Raw genomic sequence first — 17847 nt, 5'->3', positions numbered from 1 at the left:
TGTCCAAACTGCACGCACGCTCACGCCCAGGTAGTTTTATGAAAACTCTTGATTTTAATAACTTTTGACCCCAAGGGTGTCAGGAACCAGTTGCCAGATTTTGAAATGGATCGGATTTAAACTCTCGGAGGAGTTCGTTCGTTTGTAAATGCAAAAATTGAAGGAAATGGCCAAAAATACACAGAATCACCACAGCGCCCCCTAATGTTCAAATATTCTGGGAAAATTTGGGGATGTTCTAGGACTCAATGTGAACATGTCCTCAAAATTTGGTGAAAATGACGGTTAGAAAAAAAAAAAGTTATAGGCCTTTGAATTTTCTGGACACAAACCTACAAACTTCATTGGTCCATAACTTTATTGAAAAATGAGATATCAACATTCTTTCAATAACTTTTGATCGCATCGAGCCAACGATCATTTTGCCGAAGATTTCGTAAGAATCGGACCAAGCGTCTGGGAGGAGTTCGCAAAAACGTGTTTTTCACAAAATTCAAAATGGCGGCCATAAAACGGTAGGCGCATTTGCATACCATAATTTTTTTTGTGTACAGCACATCCAAGAGAACTTGTGTGAAAAGGTTTCAAGTGGATCGGTAAAAGTAAAAAAAAAAATTAACATTGCGGCCACTTTGGGGGGCGCTAGAGAGATCTTTTTTTTCTCCTCTAATTGCGGGACCCCAATCATACGTCAATTTTGCGCACTTCTGATGCGCGTGCAAAAATTCAAGAGTTTTTGAACATGATGAAGTCCCCGAAAGTGCGTTCGAAGTGGCGAAATAATAAAAAGAAGAAGAAGAATTCTTGCAATTTCAATAGGGCTTTCGCCCGACTTGCAGTCGGCTCAGGCCCTAATTAAAGCTGCAAGCAGCGATGAACGGGCCTTCGCCTATTCTCGCGCGTCGGGGTGGGGCGGCGGTCGGCCGGGCTCGCGGGTCAAAAAAGACTAAAGAGACTAAACAAATCACTCTCGGGGCTGCCATTCAAACCTGAATCTGCGGCCTCGCGAACGGAATCCACCGACGCCGGGCTGTTGCCCCGCTGCAAAAGACCTGCGGAGTAATTGTTACGGGTCTCGGGCACGATGACCACAATAAGTATCACAGCAACACTTGTCTCGTTCTCCAGTTTGCGTCTGTATAATTGATTCAACACATATACACATCCAGTGCATTTTTCTTGTCCTGTATATCTTAGATATCATAGATGCAGTCTCAATCAAGGTTAATTCCCAGAAATATCCACCTGTAATTACCTTAGCTGTTATTACTGCCTACTATAGTTCCCATTGACCAACTACATAAGGGATATTTCCACACCATGTTGACTATGATAAACGTATACAACTCTTATTCACATATGGACATTGCACTTTAGAATGTATATTCATTAACTCAGCATGTACCAAACCATATTGTCATGTAAAAAAACCAAAACATGACCAAACATGACTAAATAAATCACTGCCCTTGCATACTGAACAAATATTGCATTCTGGATTCATTTTAAGTCACATGAGGAGTCTTGTGCATGCCAAGAATCAAACCCTGGTTTACTGCGCCAGGGGCCAACGCTCTGCAGATGACCTATATGGTCCAATACAATTTCACAATCGAAACGTCCCTCAAATAGGATTGGTGCCTCTCTTGCAAAAATACAGCGAATTTTAATACTTAAATGAGAGCTAAAGGAGAAAATAAACGCAGTAGGTCACATAAGTTCTGTCGGATGTTCAAGTTGCCCAGAAGGATGAGCGGAGAGCTGTCATCTGGAAGTTGTAACTCTTCCATTCGTTGTAGAAGTAAATAACTTCTTCTCTGGAAGGATCATTTTCCGCTGTGGTCCAGTCGACTTGGGTCTTTGCCACGATTGCCCGCGGTGAAGCCCACCCGTGCCGTGTGGTGGAAGAAAAAAAGAAGGCCAAATTATTACATCCATCGACAGTCACACGATATGGAATGCTGTTGTACGAATGCGGGAAGAAGTCTTTTACAATTATGCAGACAGAACAAAATATACATAAAGAAATGCTTTCCCACCTCGCTGGAGTTGAAAGCCACGTGTCCCATGTGCCATTCCCAGTGATGTCCTCAGACTGGTGGCATGACTTTGCACGGGCCATCTGAAAATATTTGAGCACCAACGTGTATTATCAGAATACGATTATGGCTGTCAACAGATTATAGACAATTAACTAGTTAATCACACATTTTGAAAACATTTATCTTGATTACAATATTTTTTTCTCTTATATTAACTGTTTACAGTTTAGTAATTTTTGTTTCAACTCCATAATGAGCTTGACGTGTGTATATTATTTCTTTTGAATGAGGGGCATATTAATCATATCATTTAATGTTAGATTCATGCTCATTGTGAAGGCAATAAATATATAACATATTGAAAAGCATTGAAGACGCACAATACATTACGTGTCATTTAGCTGCGCCCGGCTGCACGCTGCGGGCAGATTATAGACAATGAAGTTAAACAACAAAGTAGTTAAGTTAGCTGCTGCGAGCACGGTTCTACTCAAAGTGTGTAAATAAAGTGATTCAATCGGGCCAAGTTATTTAGGGCACACGGAAACGTAAACAAAGTGGCGCTGATAGAGTGAAGAGGGGTCTTTTATCCCCGTGAAGCTACCGTAGTTAGCTTAGCTAAAAGACGTATGCTGGTCGTTATTGTTCAGTGCTAAATAAAAACCCTCTTGAATGTAGAACACAACTCACGTCTGGCCTCATACCATGACAGGCACATTAATGTTGACAATTAACTTCGTTAGCCTTGTGTTCACCTTTCCTGCCGGTCCGTCTCTGACCGTAGTCGGAGTTTGCAGGGGGAGGCGTTGCTGTCTGCTCCAGGGCCAAAGTACTGTCGGCTAAGTAAACTTTGGGGTTAATTCCCTTCGTCCCGGGGTTGGTGAATAAAAGTCCGCTTTACTTTCTTTGAGGATTTATTAATCTAACACTGAGTAACACAGTTACAGTACAGACAATTCTCCGGCCGCTACATCCACTCCGTCATCACAACAACAACACAACTTCCTCATGCGCTCTCCCCCTCCGTAGCCCGTGCGTGTAGCTCTTAAAGGGGCCGCACCATTTTCTCTAGTAACATCACCATGACGTATGTTGCAGAATACGTCTATTTAAATCCAGATGTAAATATATTATACTGTCCGTGTTATTTGTCCAGGTTAGATGTGTCGTTACTCGCCACCAGCTGCCCGGTCCGCCAGCTGAGTGCCTCAGTCTGCTGTTTGATTCTGTTCATGTGCCACGGAGCAGCTTCTGTCCTTAAACTGAAACGATTTTCACAAACCTGCTCTTAAGTGTAGTTATTTAAGTCAAACACATCAGCAAGGAGCGTAAACTGAATCATTTTGTTCGTTAGATCAGACGACACGCGTTTAAAAAGAGGAGGGAAAAAAAATGATTTCGTCGGGAGTCGATCCCACGACCATAGCATCGGGGGGCCAACACCTTACTCACTGAGCTATTCTTTCAGATGGAATTGAGAATTCGAAAACTCAATGAAATAGGATTGGTCACTCTCCGCCAAAAATACAGGTAATATTCACACTAAAAAAATTATAACTGCCTTCCTGTTTGTTATAGAGAAAATTCCTCAGAGACTTTTTTAAGTCTCCCTTTAATACATTTGGTAAAAAATCAGCGGACTTGTCGGTCAAACAGGGTGCGGGCGGGGCTTCGTCAAAATCTTCCAGGGGGCGCAATGGAGGCAATTTTTCACTTTTGATCCAAAACTGCACATCAGGTCTGTAAAGGTCATCACGTAGAATACTCACAGAGGTTTTCAAGAGTTTTGGAGTGTGCCGAGGCTCAGAAGATGTGCTTGAACTTTCATGCGGAGATAGCGTCGTCACAGCCACAAAGTTGGTCCAAAACTCCCAATTCTCACTGTGAGCCATCGTCACAGTCTTACGTCTTATATTCCCAGATTTGAAGTTGATCAGATTAAAGGGCTAGGAAATGGACATGTAAATGTAGAAACTTTGCATTGACCTAAGCCAATAGGTGGCGCTATACTTTTTCGAAAATCACTGCATGGCATTACTTAAAGGCCTACACAAGCATCATGAATATACATTTATAGCCAGAAATATCAATGTTCCTTGGAGTTATACCATTTTACATTTTGGAAAAAAATCTTCCAAAATTGTCCAAACTGCACGCAAGCTCACGCCCAGGTAGTTTTATGAAAACTCTTGATTTTAATAACTTTTGACCCCAAGGGTGTCAGGAACCAGTTGCCAAATTTTGAAATGGATCGGATTTAAACTCTCGGAGGAGTTCGTTCGTTTGTAAATGCAAAAATTGAAGGAAATTGCCAAAAATACACAGAATCACCACAGCGCCCCCTAATGTTCAAATATTCTGGGAAAATTTGGGGATGTTCTAGGACTCAATGTGAACATGTCCTCAAAATTTGGTGAAAATGGGGGTTGGAAAAAAAAAAGTTATAGGCCTTTGAACTTTCAGGACACAAACCTACAAACTTCATTGGTCCATAACTTTATTGAAAAATGAGATATCAACATTCTTTCAATAACTTTTGATCGCATCGAGCCAACGATCATTTTGCCGAAGATTTCGTAAGAATCGGACCAAGCGTCTGGGAGGAGTTCGCAAAAACGTGTTTTTCACAAAATTCAAAATGGCGGCCATAAAACGGTAGGCGCATTTGCACACCATAATTTTTTTTGTGTACAGCACATCCAAGAGAACCTGTGTGAAAAGGTTCCAAGTCGATCGGTAAAAGTAAAAAAAAAAATTAACATTGCGGCCACTTTGGGGGGCGCTAGAGAGTTCTTTTTTCTCTCCTCTAATTGCGGGACCCGAATCATACGTCAATTTTGCGCACTTCTGATGCGCGTGCAAAAATTCAAGAGTTTTTGAACATGATAAAGTCCCCAAAAGTGCGTTCGAAGTGGCGAAATAATAAGAAAAAGAAAAAGAAAAATTCTTGCAATTTCAATAGGGCTTTCGCCCGACTTGCAGTCGGCTCAGGCCCTAATGAATTCTTGCAATTTCAATAGGGCTTTCGCCCGACTTTCAGTCGGCTCAGGCCCTAAATAGTCTCTTGGTGGTTTCCGGAGACGGTCAGACTTACCGGACTGGTGACCTGATGAACCTCAGATAGAGCTCCACCATCCAGGGAAAAGATTGTGGTACTCTTTTCTAAACCCACCAGGGGGATGTTGTGTTCCCGAGCACATCTCTCATCTAGGAAGTTTCCCTCTGCCCCCGAGTCGATCAGCGCCGGACAGGAGACAGATGAGCCAGCCCACCGAAGAACAGCGGGGAGAGTAGTGCGAGATCTTGATGAGGATAAAGACACAGCCGCGCTCGCCATTACTCCTCTGTCTACTGGCGAGCTCTGTCTTTTGCCGGACAAGAAGAAGCAAAGTGGCCCGCCGCACCGCAATAAAGGCACAGTCTGTTAGAGAGGCGGCGTTGTTTCTCCTCCGGCTGAAGGCGAATGCCACCCAGCTGCATGTGCTCAGGCTCAGGAGATAACGAGGGAAATGACTCTCGAGGTGTAGGGCTCGTCGCCGTTGTTGAAAGCATCGATCGAGGCGAATCGCCAGTTCGATCAGCGTGTCGAGGTCGGCTGGTGACCCACGGGCATAAATCTCCTCCTCTAGGTCCATGTTCAACCCCTCTAAAAAACGGGCCACTAAGGCGGGTTCGTTCCATTCGCTGGTAGTGGAAAGAGTGCGGAACTCTATAGCGAAGTCGGGAACGGACCTATTTCCCTGACGAATGGTGGTCAAGAGACGCGATGCCTCGCGTCCAAAGACTGACTTATAAACTGACTTTTATCATCTCCTCCTTGAAGAGGAGAAAATGTTTGCAACAGGAACTTCCAGCCTCCCAAACTGAGGTACCCCACTCACGAGCGCGCCCGGTTGTAAGGAAATGACATAAGCAATTCGGGCTTGGTCTTCAGCATACGTTCGCGGTTGCAGAGAGAAGGCTACCTCACACTGTCAGCCGACAGTTCCTCTTGGTGTCGACCCAGCATAGCTCCCTGGATCTCTACGGCAGTAGCAACGGATTCCTCCCTTGCTGGATCCATAGTGGTATGGTTGGATTATTCTGTCACGGCCGGCGGCAATAGATCCAAAAGCAGAGGGAAGTCAAAACAAGGGTTTTAATGTTCAAAAGAAATTGGGAGCAGAGCTTGATGGGACAAAAATAGCACTCAAATACACTCGCTTGGAGATCAGGAGACCGGGTACGCAAGGCTTGGCTGTACGTAAGACAAGAAGTGGTCAGAGAACTGTTTGACAGGACAAGAGCTTACACACACAATAATCCGTCAAGACACACAAAGAACACATGCTAGCGATAGACAGGGTGATTAGGCATGACAAGAAACAGGTGTCACAGCAAGCGGCGCGAGCACTGATTGTAAGGCAGGTGGATGATAAAGCTATGAGAGAAGTGGGTGTGTGCGCTAAGGTGTGAGATGAGTGTGTCAATGAGTGTATGTGGCAGAGGGAAAGAGAGAGAGACCCGGATCCTGACACCTGTTGGCTCTGTAGGCAAACTGCAAGAGGTCTTAGGAGGGGGTTGGTGAGGGTCTTCACGTGGGACAGGACAATCCCTTCAAAAGACTTCATGGCTACAGAGGTCAGGGCGACGGGCCTGTAGTCATTTAGTCCTGTGATCCTTGTTTTTTGGGGGACAGGGAGCTGTGGGGGGGATGGAGTCATGACTGACCCGTTGTCAATCAAATCTGCAGTAGAACTCATTCAGCTTTTTTTGGCTTTTAGATGGTATGGTGTTGAAGGCCTTTCCAAACCGAAGCAGAATCACTTTCTGAGAGTTGTTGTTGCAGTTTCTCAGAGTATTCATTTAGCATCTCGCACTGCCTTGGTAAACCTGTATTTTGATTCTGTGTACACGTCTTGTACACAGAGTGTCCCCACCCCTGAATTCCGCTGTGAACCAGGGCATGTAAACACCAACCAGGTTGAATGAAGCAAATTAAAAGGGTTTACAGTTGACAATAACATATTCCAGATCAGGAAATCAGTGTTGAAGAATTATTACTCTTATGTCTTTGATGGAGGAGACAGGTATCGATCCACAAAGCCACGTCTCTATGAAGCACAAAAGTGGTGTTCTGCACCACCGCAGTTTTCCACAGTCCAACACAGATGTGAATCAAGCATTGAGGAGGCCACAGTGGTTAATAATAATTATGTGTTTCTCTTTCCTCTAGGTGCTATCTCTGGGTGCTGATGTGTTACCTGAGTACAAACTGCAGTCTCCCAGGATCCAGAAGTGGACCATCCTTCACTACAGTCCTTTCAAAGCTGTGTGGGATTGGGTCATTTTGCTCCTAGTAATTTATACGGCCATATTTACTCCGTATTCTGCTACATTTCTACTGAGGTTAGTCACCTTACCTGCATGACTTATTATTATTATTAAAATTAAAGATTTCCCCCTGCTACGCTGTCCTCTACTACTAATACTAGTACTAACTGGGCTGGGAAGGTTGATACTGTTAACCAAGAAAAGGAAGGACATTCTCTCCACATCTCAGCAGAAATCAGAATGACTACGACACTTACCTTCACCAAACTTTACACTTTTTAATATCTCATATGATGGTCAAAAACACATTAAACAATCAATTTTACAGATTTTTTTTCAATATCAACTGACATGACATGTACAGTATGTTGTTGTCTTTGAACTGTTAAATGACAACAAAGTATGAGTGAGAGTGGAGATTATTGACAATTCGGTCTGATGTCATCCAATCTGAAATCTTTATTGTTGAAGATTTATCCATTTATCTATTGATATTAGATGCACGTCTATAACTGTGTCTTTAATGCTGATCATTTAAATCAGGGGTTTAAAACTTAATCACAGAGAGGGCCAAAATAAAACAAACTGGGACAACGTAGAGGGCCAAACAGGGTCATCCGTTAATAAATAGGACAGAATGGAAGTAGGACAAAAGAATCCATGTTTACAGGTATGAAGTTGCAGCTGGGTGGTGCTGCCAACTCGTCAGTGCAGGAAGTAGCTATTGGCTGTCCTGAAAGTCTAATAAAAACACACCCTAAATATGTTTACTAATACAATCGTACTTTGTTATGACATAAAGATATTTTTTTTCTGGGACCTTGATTATGACATAAAGATATTTTTTTTCGGGGACCTTGAGTTTAACATATCTGCTATCGATACTTACCTAATCATTTGTACTGTTGCTGTTGTTTTCTTTGGATATGTCATTATCTCTTGAAGTATTAGCCATTCATTTGTTTATTGATACATTTCTCCTTAGTGACCAGGAGGAGGCAGCAATACAAACCTGTGGTTACTCCTGTTCCCCCCTCAACGTAGTGGATCTTATAGTGGACATCATGTTCCTCGTTGACATAATCATCAACTTCAGGACCACGTATGTGAACTCCAATGATGAGGTGAGCTGATCTGATGCTTATTACCGACGATGTAGAGGTCGGAAGTTTCATAGCTAGGTTAGCTTAGCTTCGATCCTGGGGCAATTGACTCTGCTTTTCGGTGGCGTGGGTGTCTAAGGATGCAATGGGAAGTGATGTGTCACTCTTCACTGTGCTTTACAATATCCTTGCTTCCTTCTCTGTTTTTTATCAGTGCATCTCTTTCAAATGCCAAACGTTTCGTTTGCGTTTTGCTTTCGTTTGTCTCCAGGAAAGCATTGGGTAAGGGCTAGAGATGAGCGAGTACAGCATTATCTGTATCTTTATCTGTTGAACCATATGAATTATCTGTATCCGTATCTGTACTCGGATTGGGCGGGGCCTAACACGGAAGTATGAAGGATTCAACCCGTAAGTTGTCGGGTTGTCTTGCAATGGGCTGGGCTTTTAACGGTTATGCTCTTTTTTAAGCATGCAATTGACCCTTCGCAGGGAGCTTGATTAACAGGTGAAGTGATCAATGATACATGAACTTGAAAAACAGTACTGTACTGACGCATTTCTGCGGTTAAAACAGCATTCCTTAATTCTTATGTTCTTTTATGTTTATCACTCATTATTCTGTATCACTGATGATCATGAGAGAGAGAGGGGAAGTGTGTGTGTGGCTTAATTTGTAATAGTAATATTTAGTTATTTAACACAACTAGTCAACGTCAGACACTGAGTGCGTGAAGAGAGCCAGCAGACGGTAAAAAAAACTGATGAGAGAGAGAGAGAGGGAGAGAGGGAGAGAGAGAGAGAGAGAGAGAGAGAGAGAGAGAGGTCAGTGCGTGAAGTAAAAAAAAAAAAAATGGTTAGAGCCGACGGAAAAAAAAAATCTCCGACAGGCAGAGACGCAACGCGAGTCGCATTCTTAAGCACCATGTCTTAACAAACCCCACGTTTACCTGAAATCTACTCATTAAGAACAACAAACCGAAGTAAAGCCGAAGAGTGAGCCGAGCGGAACACAGCAACACAATAAACTGTATGTGTGTAGGGGAGGGGCGCTGTGACTACCAGCCAATCACAGAACGCAGACACAGACAGCTACCCAATGAGGACTTTTATTCAATCCGAGCACAGATATTGACTCGTATTACTCGTATAATACTCGTACTCGGCAAAAGTGCTTTATCCGTACCGGATACTCGTTTCAGCCGAGTATCCGGCTCATCTCTAGTAAGGGCCCAACCCAAGCATTAACTTCTATGTTCATTCGAGCTACCGACTTCCGCATCTATTTGCAACTTTGTCAAAGTTGATCCTGTTGGTATCCACAGAGGACCGCCCATTGTCACTATTACATTAGCTAAGCCTTCAGCAAAATCCCCTCCATGAAACTGAACTCCTCTCTAGTGTTGAATACGGGGGCCCTCCAGGACCTCCTTCTCACGCTGTACACCCACTACTGCTGCTCCAAACATGAAGAGAACTCTGTTGTGAAGTCTAGATGATAAAGACATGATCGACCAGGTTACAAACCATGAGACTTCAAAAAGAGGAAATCAACAACCTTTAGAGTGGAGCTCAGAGAACAACTTATTAACCTCAGGTGATTGTTGATTGATACTAAGCATCCTGACTGGAAACATTACAAACTATCTTGAGATCTGTACGGCCTTGGACAAAGAGGCTCTACAGCTGGTGATCAAAACATCACTGGGAGAGAAGAGGAGCCTTTGAAGAGCCAAAGGATATTAAAAGACAAAAGCCATCATTGCTACAACCTGTTCATACTGCTGCTGTCTGGAGAGAAAAGTATCTGGTTAAACACGTTGGATGGTATTCAGAACCCTACACCTCCCATAATCTATTCTGGAGACTGGTCTCCTGATAAACTGACTCATTTAGTAACTTTTATTCTTTTTGTGGGTAAATAACCAAGAGAGTATTTGACCACTTCCTCTACTGGTAGTTTCAGGTTCAAACAAATGAGTGCTCTGTGTGTGCTGTCTCAACATGTCCTAATTGCCATTTCAATGCATGAGATACAGAACAAAAACGTGGTCAAAGTTTTCTAGAACTTTGACCACAAAATGTATGCATCCAGTTACAGTGGTTGTGGTTTGGACAAATACATTTGACTATATCCATATCTTCATTGTCATATCTTCATTGAGCTTTCATATTCGTTGGGTTTTGTCTCCTCAGGTGGTGAGCCAGTCGTCTCGCATTGCAGTGCACTACTTCAAAGGCTGGTTCCTAATTGACATGGTGGCAGCCATTCCCTTTGACCTCCTCATCTACCGCTCAGGAGAGGAGGTGGTTAGGGGAGGTGGAGAGGGAGAGGTAGGGAGGAGGGAGGTAAAGAAGAAGATTTAAAAGGGTTGGGGAATAAATGGAGGTTAAACAGTGGAGTGGTAGGAAGAAAAGACTTTCAGGACTTAAGGAAAACAAGCACTTTGATGTTGTTATTCACCACATGATCACTGACCTTGTATTTTGCTCCAGCGTCACAGTCACATTGGTGCGCTCTGTCTCCTCCTCCCAACAGACCACCACGCTGATTGGCCTGCTGAAGACAGCTCGGTTACTACGATTGGTTCGTGTAGCCAGGAAGTTGGATCGTTACTCAGAGTACGGTGCAGCTGTCCTCTTCCTCCTCATGTGCACCTTTGCCCTCATCGCCCACTGGCTGGCCTGCATCTGGTACTTTGCTTTATGCTGCAGTATTTATGTCCAACTTCCAGACACTTGATTAGCAGAGAAGCATCGCAGCACAAATGGATGGTTTTGGCCTTAAAATAAGTTTTTTTGCCATGAATCAGATTTACAGATTTATATTGTGTGATCAGCATTTAAATACTAAACAGGCATTTCCTCATGTAGACCTCAATTAGGAAATGGAGTTCATATAAGGAATATATTAGAATAGGACAATAGAGTAGTGGTATTTGTGGCATTAATAAGTTATAGCATTGATGAATAGAGAAATATACAAAACAATGCTGTAACTAAATGCCGATGCAGAACAAGTGCATGCATACCATTTCTATCAATGATAGTTATTTTAACAGACTTTACCAAGTCTCTAATGAGTAATGCAATAGCTTTGACCAATTTAGAATAGTTTGACTTTAGTGTGTACATTTTTGTAACAGAAAATACTAACATTTCTTACACACAGCACTTTTTGGTGAATATTGGTTAGATGTTGTTTTTGTGACATCATGGTGGAATATTTTGAGTTGGAAACTCTACAAGGTTTAGGGAACTTTAACTACCGGTTCTTTCAGACACTTGTTTTATAACGTAATTCAAGAGAGAAGATGTTGAAAACAATAATTTGAAGCTCCTGATTCTGATTCAATGCTCTATCTCATGTATGGAAGGTGCACTTGACATGCTGCCCTCCCCTAGGTACGCCATAGGGAATGTGGAGCGGTCTTCCTCGGCTGGAATTGGTTGGTTGGACAATCTCGGCGAGCAGCTCGGGAGGCCGTACAACGAGTCCATCATCGGGTCAGGTCCTTCCATCAGAGATAAATATGTCACGGCTCTGTACTTCACCTTCAGCAGTCTGACCAGTGTTGGCTTCGGGAACGTCTCCCCAAACACCAACTCTGAGAAGATCTTCTCCATCTGCGTCATGCTTATAGGAGGTCAGGAGATTTCTTCTAAGTTTATTGCAACAAGATGAGATATAACGAAAAGAGGTTCAGCTTTTCCCTTTCATTTGGTTATTTTCATCATTGTTTTGTTTGATCTCTCAGTGCACTTATGAGCTTGACTAATTATTCTATTACCTTGTTTAAATGTCTAAATAAAAAGGTCAATGATACAGCGCTATGATTTGGTCTCCTCTCCAGCTCTGATGTATGCCAGTATTTTTGGTAACGTGTCAGCCATTATCCAGCGGCTGTACTCTGGCACGGCACGCTACCATGCTCAGATGATGAGAGTTCGAGAGTTCATACGCTTCCACCAGATTCCCAACCCTTTGAGGCAACGGCTGGAGGAGTATTTCCAACACGCTTGGTCATACACTAATGGAATAGATATGAATGCTGTAAGTCCTCATCTCTCAAAAACATTTTGCTTAAGATGTGAAAGTTTCCAAAGCTACTGTATTCATAATGCGGACTTTATGAATCCCCTAACCCTCGCACCAAAACCCACTACTGTCCACTTTTGGTGAAAGAGAATTTCATCAACAATAACGCAAATCAATACAACAAGAATTATGCAAATAATTGAAGTCCCCAAAATGCCCAGGGTGCCACACATGTTGAAACGTATTTTGCTTTCAAAAGAAACAACTTTTCTAATTCAAGTAATATTTTTACATTTATAAAAACAATACTTAACAGGAGTAGAAATCTTCTGATGGAATAAAATGACCAAACATCAACAGGCACCACACATATATCGACCTTTCGGATTGAATTAAATATAAAATATTGTTTATTAACAAGCAGCCGATGAAAATACTATTTTGATATGATGTGTGGTAATGGAATATGATTCCTGTCTGCATGCTACTTGCAGCTAAGTTAATATATTTTTTCTCCCATCTCCAGGTTTTAAAAGGTTTCCCTGAGTGTCTCCAGGCAGATATTTGTCTGCACCTCAACAGATCACTGCTTCAAAACTTTAAGGCTTTTAAAGGTAATACTACTTTACATTGCACATGAAAAGTACAACATAAAAGTACAACCTTGAGATTCTTGACTTGATAATTAAGTCAACTCCACCAGATATCAAAATGCTTCACTCATCAAACTCCTTTGTTGTTTAATAATGGTACCTGTGACTCATTTGTTAGTATTACTACTGTCTAAACCGTACACAGTAAATGGAAAAACTGTTCAACATGTTAAAGCAATTAGAAGTGAACTATTTGGAGAAATGGAAAGATATGAATTTAAACCTTCCAAAAAGTCCATTAATCCATTAAGCTAGAAAAAACAGCTTACCTTCACAGTTCTGACACAACACTGTGGTGGAAGATTTTCTCAAAGTAATTAGGAATCAACAATAAAGTGCCAGAAGTTGTCTTTTTCCATTGATTTCTTTGCAAAGGGATCAAAGTTTGCAGCAGCAACACATGGGAAACAGTGCAAGCTTCTTCTCAATACTTCAGAGTATTACAGGCACCTTTATACACACACAGGGAAAGGCACTTTGGATTTATTATGTTACAGATAAGAATACTGGGTGATGGGCACCAGGACTGGGGGGCCTCAGAATGTAGTCACAATACATTTCTGATTAGATTTAAGAGCCTTTATGGGCAGCTCTGCCCCGGTTCCAGCAGTTCAACTGGCAACTTTGCAACCCGGTTTAAAAAAACATCAAGTGACGTTGTTCTTATATGACACCAACACATTGTATTGGTTTTCTGGATGGTTTTGTCTAGGATCCACTAAGGGCTGTATCAGGGCCCTGGCCATGAGGTTTAAGACCACCCACGCTCCTCCTGGTGACACTCTAGTCCACACTGGAGACCTGATATCAGCTCTGTACTTCATCTCTAGAGGATCCATAGAGATCCTCAAAGGTGACGCGGTGATAGCTATCCTGGGTAGGTGGAAGTATGAGCCTCGGGTGGAGTATATGTTAGTGGCTCTACCACGTCAACTCAGCAATGTCTCTAACATGAACAAATGGATACACCGAGGTGCCCTTATACATGTCCTGGTCTTATCCTGCAGGGAAGAACGATGTCTTTGGAGAGCCCATCAATCTGTTTGCTCTCCCTGGAAAATCCAGCGCAGATGTCAGAGCTCTGACTTACTGTGATCTGCACACTATACAAAGAGAGGATATGCTGGAGGTACCACGTGTCTTTGCGTTTTTATTTATGTCCTTCCAGGTTCTGGGGATGTCAGTGAATAGCAAGACAAGTCAGAGGATGTTGGTCAATGTGATAAAAACTGTAGAACCCAAATGAATGAAATCCTTAGTTGTGTTTCTTTCTTTTATTTGGTCTGCATATACAGCATATATTGTATTCTTTTTTTAAAGGTGGCATTGCCAAATAACTGTTATTTGTGTATGCAGGTTCTGGGCATGTATCCAGAATTTTGTGAATATTTCTGGTCCAACTTGGAGATCACCTTCAATCTCAGAGATGTATGTTACTCTTATTACAGCTCCTGCATTTACTGAAAACAGCTGGGAAAAAATTGAATGGATTAAACTAGGGGGGACATGTTGGATTTCAATGTTGACTTGCAATGATTCAAATGACAATGTCTGAAATTCACATCAGGGTTTAATTTAAGGCTTAAAAGGATCCCTTCAACCTTACGTTCACTATACAATTAAAGATGTATTATATGAAAACATTACTTATACAATTACACATATAAAATTAATTTTTCCCATAAATAAATAGTGAAGGTGTGCAATGTAAACACTGTCAAGCTACAACGGATCAAAGTGAATGAGTGAACTCTTTGTATCTGGGTTATGCAAGTGTGTTGTCACAATGTGCTGTCCCATGATGCCAATGATTATAATAATGTAAAGACAGTCTCTCCTGTAAAGCTGTGTGTACTGTGTAAATCATTTTGAGAATTAAATATAACAGCACTCAAAGACAACCCAACAAACTGATAGCTCAGTACCCCATTGAGTTTTCTTTCTTTCTTTCTATCTAAATGTAAATACCATAAATACTCTATAGCCCAAGTGGCGCCCAAACCATGTGTCGCTTTACAAACCAAACCTTTACAAAATGTTGAATGACGTGTATCTTTATCTCTCTCTCTGTCTGCAGCTGAAGGATGAAGACTCTGACTGTGAGGGCTCCAGCACGTCACTGAGGAAACACAAAATGTCTTCCACTCACAAAGGTGAAGCTTCCCACCCCCACTAGATGCAGATGTTGGTTAATGTTAGTATCGGATGTGATCGTTTATGCATCTCGAATCGAACCATGCATTCAATTGGGTTATGGGTGCATACCATTTGGTTAGGACCAACACCCACAGTTTAGAACTTGGACTTTACTTTAACTTAACCGTCTGTTTTGTGATGCTTGCACCATTGTTTCTATTTGTTCATACTCAGCCTCTGTGCAATTTGTTAATTTCTTCAGGTTGTAAATGTGTCCGGGTCCAGGATGCAAGTATTTTTTTTACAGTGTAGGGCTGGCAATATATTAAAAATAAGTAACTTAATTAATCTCACATTCTGAAAGTTCTTAATTGCGATTAACAGCTTATTAAAAAGTTTACTTTTATTAAATCTTAGAAAAGAACGAGTAATCACTTTAGAAAGCGTGTTTTTTAGACGCTGTTGTTTAATTGTATTTTAAACACAAAACATCATTTTGGAGGTGGAACATGTTAAACTAGCGATTCTTCCTGCTGTCCTCGTGCACTTTGCTCTCAAATCTCCATCATTTGACAGCTGTGTTTAATGTGCAATGTACAAATCTCCCACATTTAGACAGGACGTTTTCAAACAACGGTCTTTCAGGGACAGAGTGGTGGTCTTCTGCAGACTGTGTCCCACGCAGGGTAGATGTTGCGATGGAAGTAGCCTAGCAGCTAGCTTAGCCTAGCAGCTGCCAACATGCTCCAGGTACTATCAGCCCTAAAGTTGTCCTTTTGCGAGAGTTCCTCTGCACAGTTCCTCTCTTTGTTTTACTTCCATTGCAAAAAGCTCTCTCCATCTTCAATCTAACTGATAGCAGCACGCAGCAGTTTCTTGTCAGGGGTCAAAGCACACCGCCAGTAAACAACGCTGCGTTAATTGTGTTCAAATATTTTAGCGCATTAATCTCGGCCACAATAATAACATAGAATAACGCGTTTATGTTTGCAACGCTGGAAAAGTAATACAGCCAGTGCTCTAACTCGGTCAAAAAAACAGATAAGTGGTAATAATAAAGATAATGCACCAGCTCAATGAAACCAAATACTGGTTAGAGTACAAATACATTAGTGGAAATCGCACAAACTCACAGCGAGTGTTGGTGTGTCCGTCAGGTGACGCCACGTCAGCAGCGAGAGAGCGAGTTGGATGTTCCAGACAGCAGAGTGTCTGTAAGCAGCGTGCAGGCAGCAACAGAGATGACCATCATCAAACAAGGTGAGACCTGCTCTCTGGTTTCCATCCGGAGAAGCAGACCCTCATTCATTAAAAAGGGAAGTGAACTGATGCCCCTGTCAACATGCCCCTGTGTTTTCAGTGACAACGAAGGGGAGGATTCAGAGGATAGCAGCCCTGCTCAGACTTGCAAGCTTGCTGCTGCCACAAAGGATATGAGGGAGAAAAACTGTAACCCTTTAACAGGTAAGTGTAGAGATGCATTTAAGGCAGATGAGGTACAATAATGTATCTGTGTGTCACACTGTGGGTGTGTTTGTTTGGACCAGATGCTTTGTCAGGAGTGTCCAACATCTTCTCCTTCTGGGGCTCGGAAAGCCGAGAGGAGCCGAGATACCAGGAGGTGCCCTGCTCCCACAGCCTTCCCTCACCTCCTCCTCAGCCTCCCTCCCATGAGCTTCCCCTTCCTTTGTCCATCCCTCATAGGAAGAAAGTGGAGTTAGAGAAGAGGCTGGAGGCACTACAGAGACAGATAACCAGGTGGGTCACAACACGGCTTGGTCAGTATTGGCGTTAATGTCACATGTACGTCAGATTGCAATTTTAATGAATTAATTGAAGCTACAAGCAGCTTTGAAATTTGCAGCGTTGCGCAATTTTGAAATATATTATATATATATTTATCATTAGAATTATAATACATTATAAAACCATTCTAAAATATTAAAATGATGATATAGCCGATTTCTGACAAACAAAATATCACCTTAAAAAACAAAGTATGCGAAATCATACAGAGAATGTATTATTAGATATTGTTGTAACTATTCTGAACAGTGTGAGGGGTTATAACGATACTTATGCAGTGGTACATTATACCAATTATAAATATGTTTATAATGTGTAATTAAAGAGATTAAACTAATTTGAATCTGTTTAATATATATGTACAGTGGGGGGAAAAAGTATTTGATACACTGCCAATTTTGCAGGTTTTTTCACTTACAAAGCAAGTAGGAGTCTGTAATGTTTTTTCTTCTGTTTGCTACGGTAACAATATCTCACAGCGAATCCATTCTTGCAGTATCAATATTTATGTGTACATTTGTACATTTTTGTGATAAAGCAGTGTATGGAGGCGGCATACAACTCTTCTTTTTATGTTAACGTCTTCAATTGATGACATGCAGCAGGTTCTAGACCTGACTGTAGCAGCTTGCATAGAGTCGCAGTCTGATCTCAATGTTTAAACACACTAATGGTGCGTTTCCACCGAGCGGTACGGTACGGGTCGGGTCGGTACCCTTTTATTTGTGTCTCCACGGAGAAAAGTACCAAAAAAT

At 42.0% G+C, this 17847-nt stretch overlaps 1 protein-coding gene and 1 long non-coding RNA gene across 2 annotated transcripts in view; one reads left to right on the top strand and one right to left on the bottom strand.

The window, feature by feature from the left end:
* Positions 1-17847, top strand: part of LOC119209928 (potassium voltage-gated channel subfamily H member 6-like) — a 71022-nt gene that overhangs the window by 49667 nt on the left and 3508 nt on the right. Inside the window, exons 8-21 of the mRNA XM_062557887.1 lie at positions 7258-7430; positions 8341-8479; positions 10655-10768; positions 10998-11152; positions 11864-12105; positions 12313-12512; positions 13024-13111; positions 13863-14027; positions 14158-14279; positions 14507-14578; positions 15228-15303; positions 16444-16546; positions 16647-16750; positions 16834-17044. Of these exons, the coding sequence (XP_062413871.1) occupies positions 7258-7430; positions 8341-8479; positions 10655-10768; positions 10998-11152; positions 11864-12105; positions 12313-12512; positions 13024-13111; positions 13863-14027; positions 14158-14279; positions 14507-14578; positions 15228-15303; positions 16444-16546; positions 16647-16750; positions 16834-17044 (1964 nt within the window). The remainder of the gene's footprint in view (positions 1-7257; positions 7431-8340; positions 8480-10654; positions 10769-10997; positions 11153-11863; positions 12106-12312; positions 12513-13023; positions 13112-13862; positions 14028-14157; positions 14280-14506; positions 14579-15227; positions 15304-16443; positions 16547-16646; positions 16751-16833; positions 17045-17847) is intronic.
* Positions 915-3035, bottom strand: LOC134105115 (uncharacterized). The gene is made up of 3 exons (XR_009942447.1): positions 2798-3035; positions 2423-2460; positions 915-2122 (listed from the first exon to the last, which is right to left on the bottom strand). It is a non-coding gene; the product is annotated as an uncharacterized LOC134105115 (long non-coding RNA).

The sequence above is a fragment of the Pungitius pungitius genome, chromosome 15 (genome assembly GCF_949316345.1).
Source record: "Pungitius pungitius chromosome 15, fPunPun2.1, whole genome shotgun sequence".
Taxonomy (NCBI): domain Eukaryota; kingdom Metazoa; phylum Chordata; class Actinopteri; order Perciformes; family Gasterosteidae; genus Pungitius; species Pungitius pungitius.
This window is presented reverse-complemented; position numbering and strand designations above follow the sequence as displayed.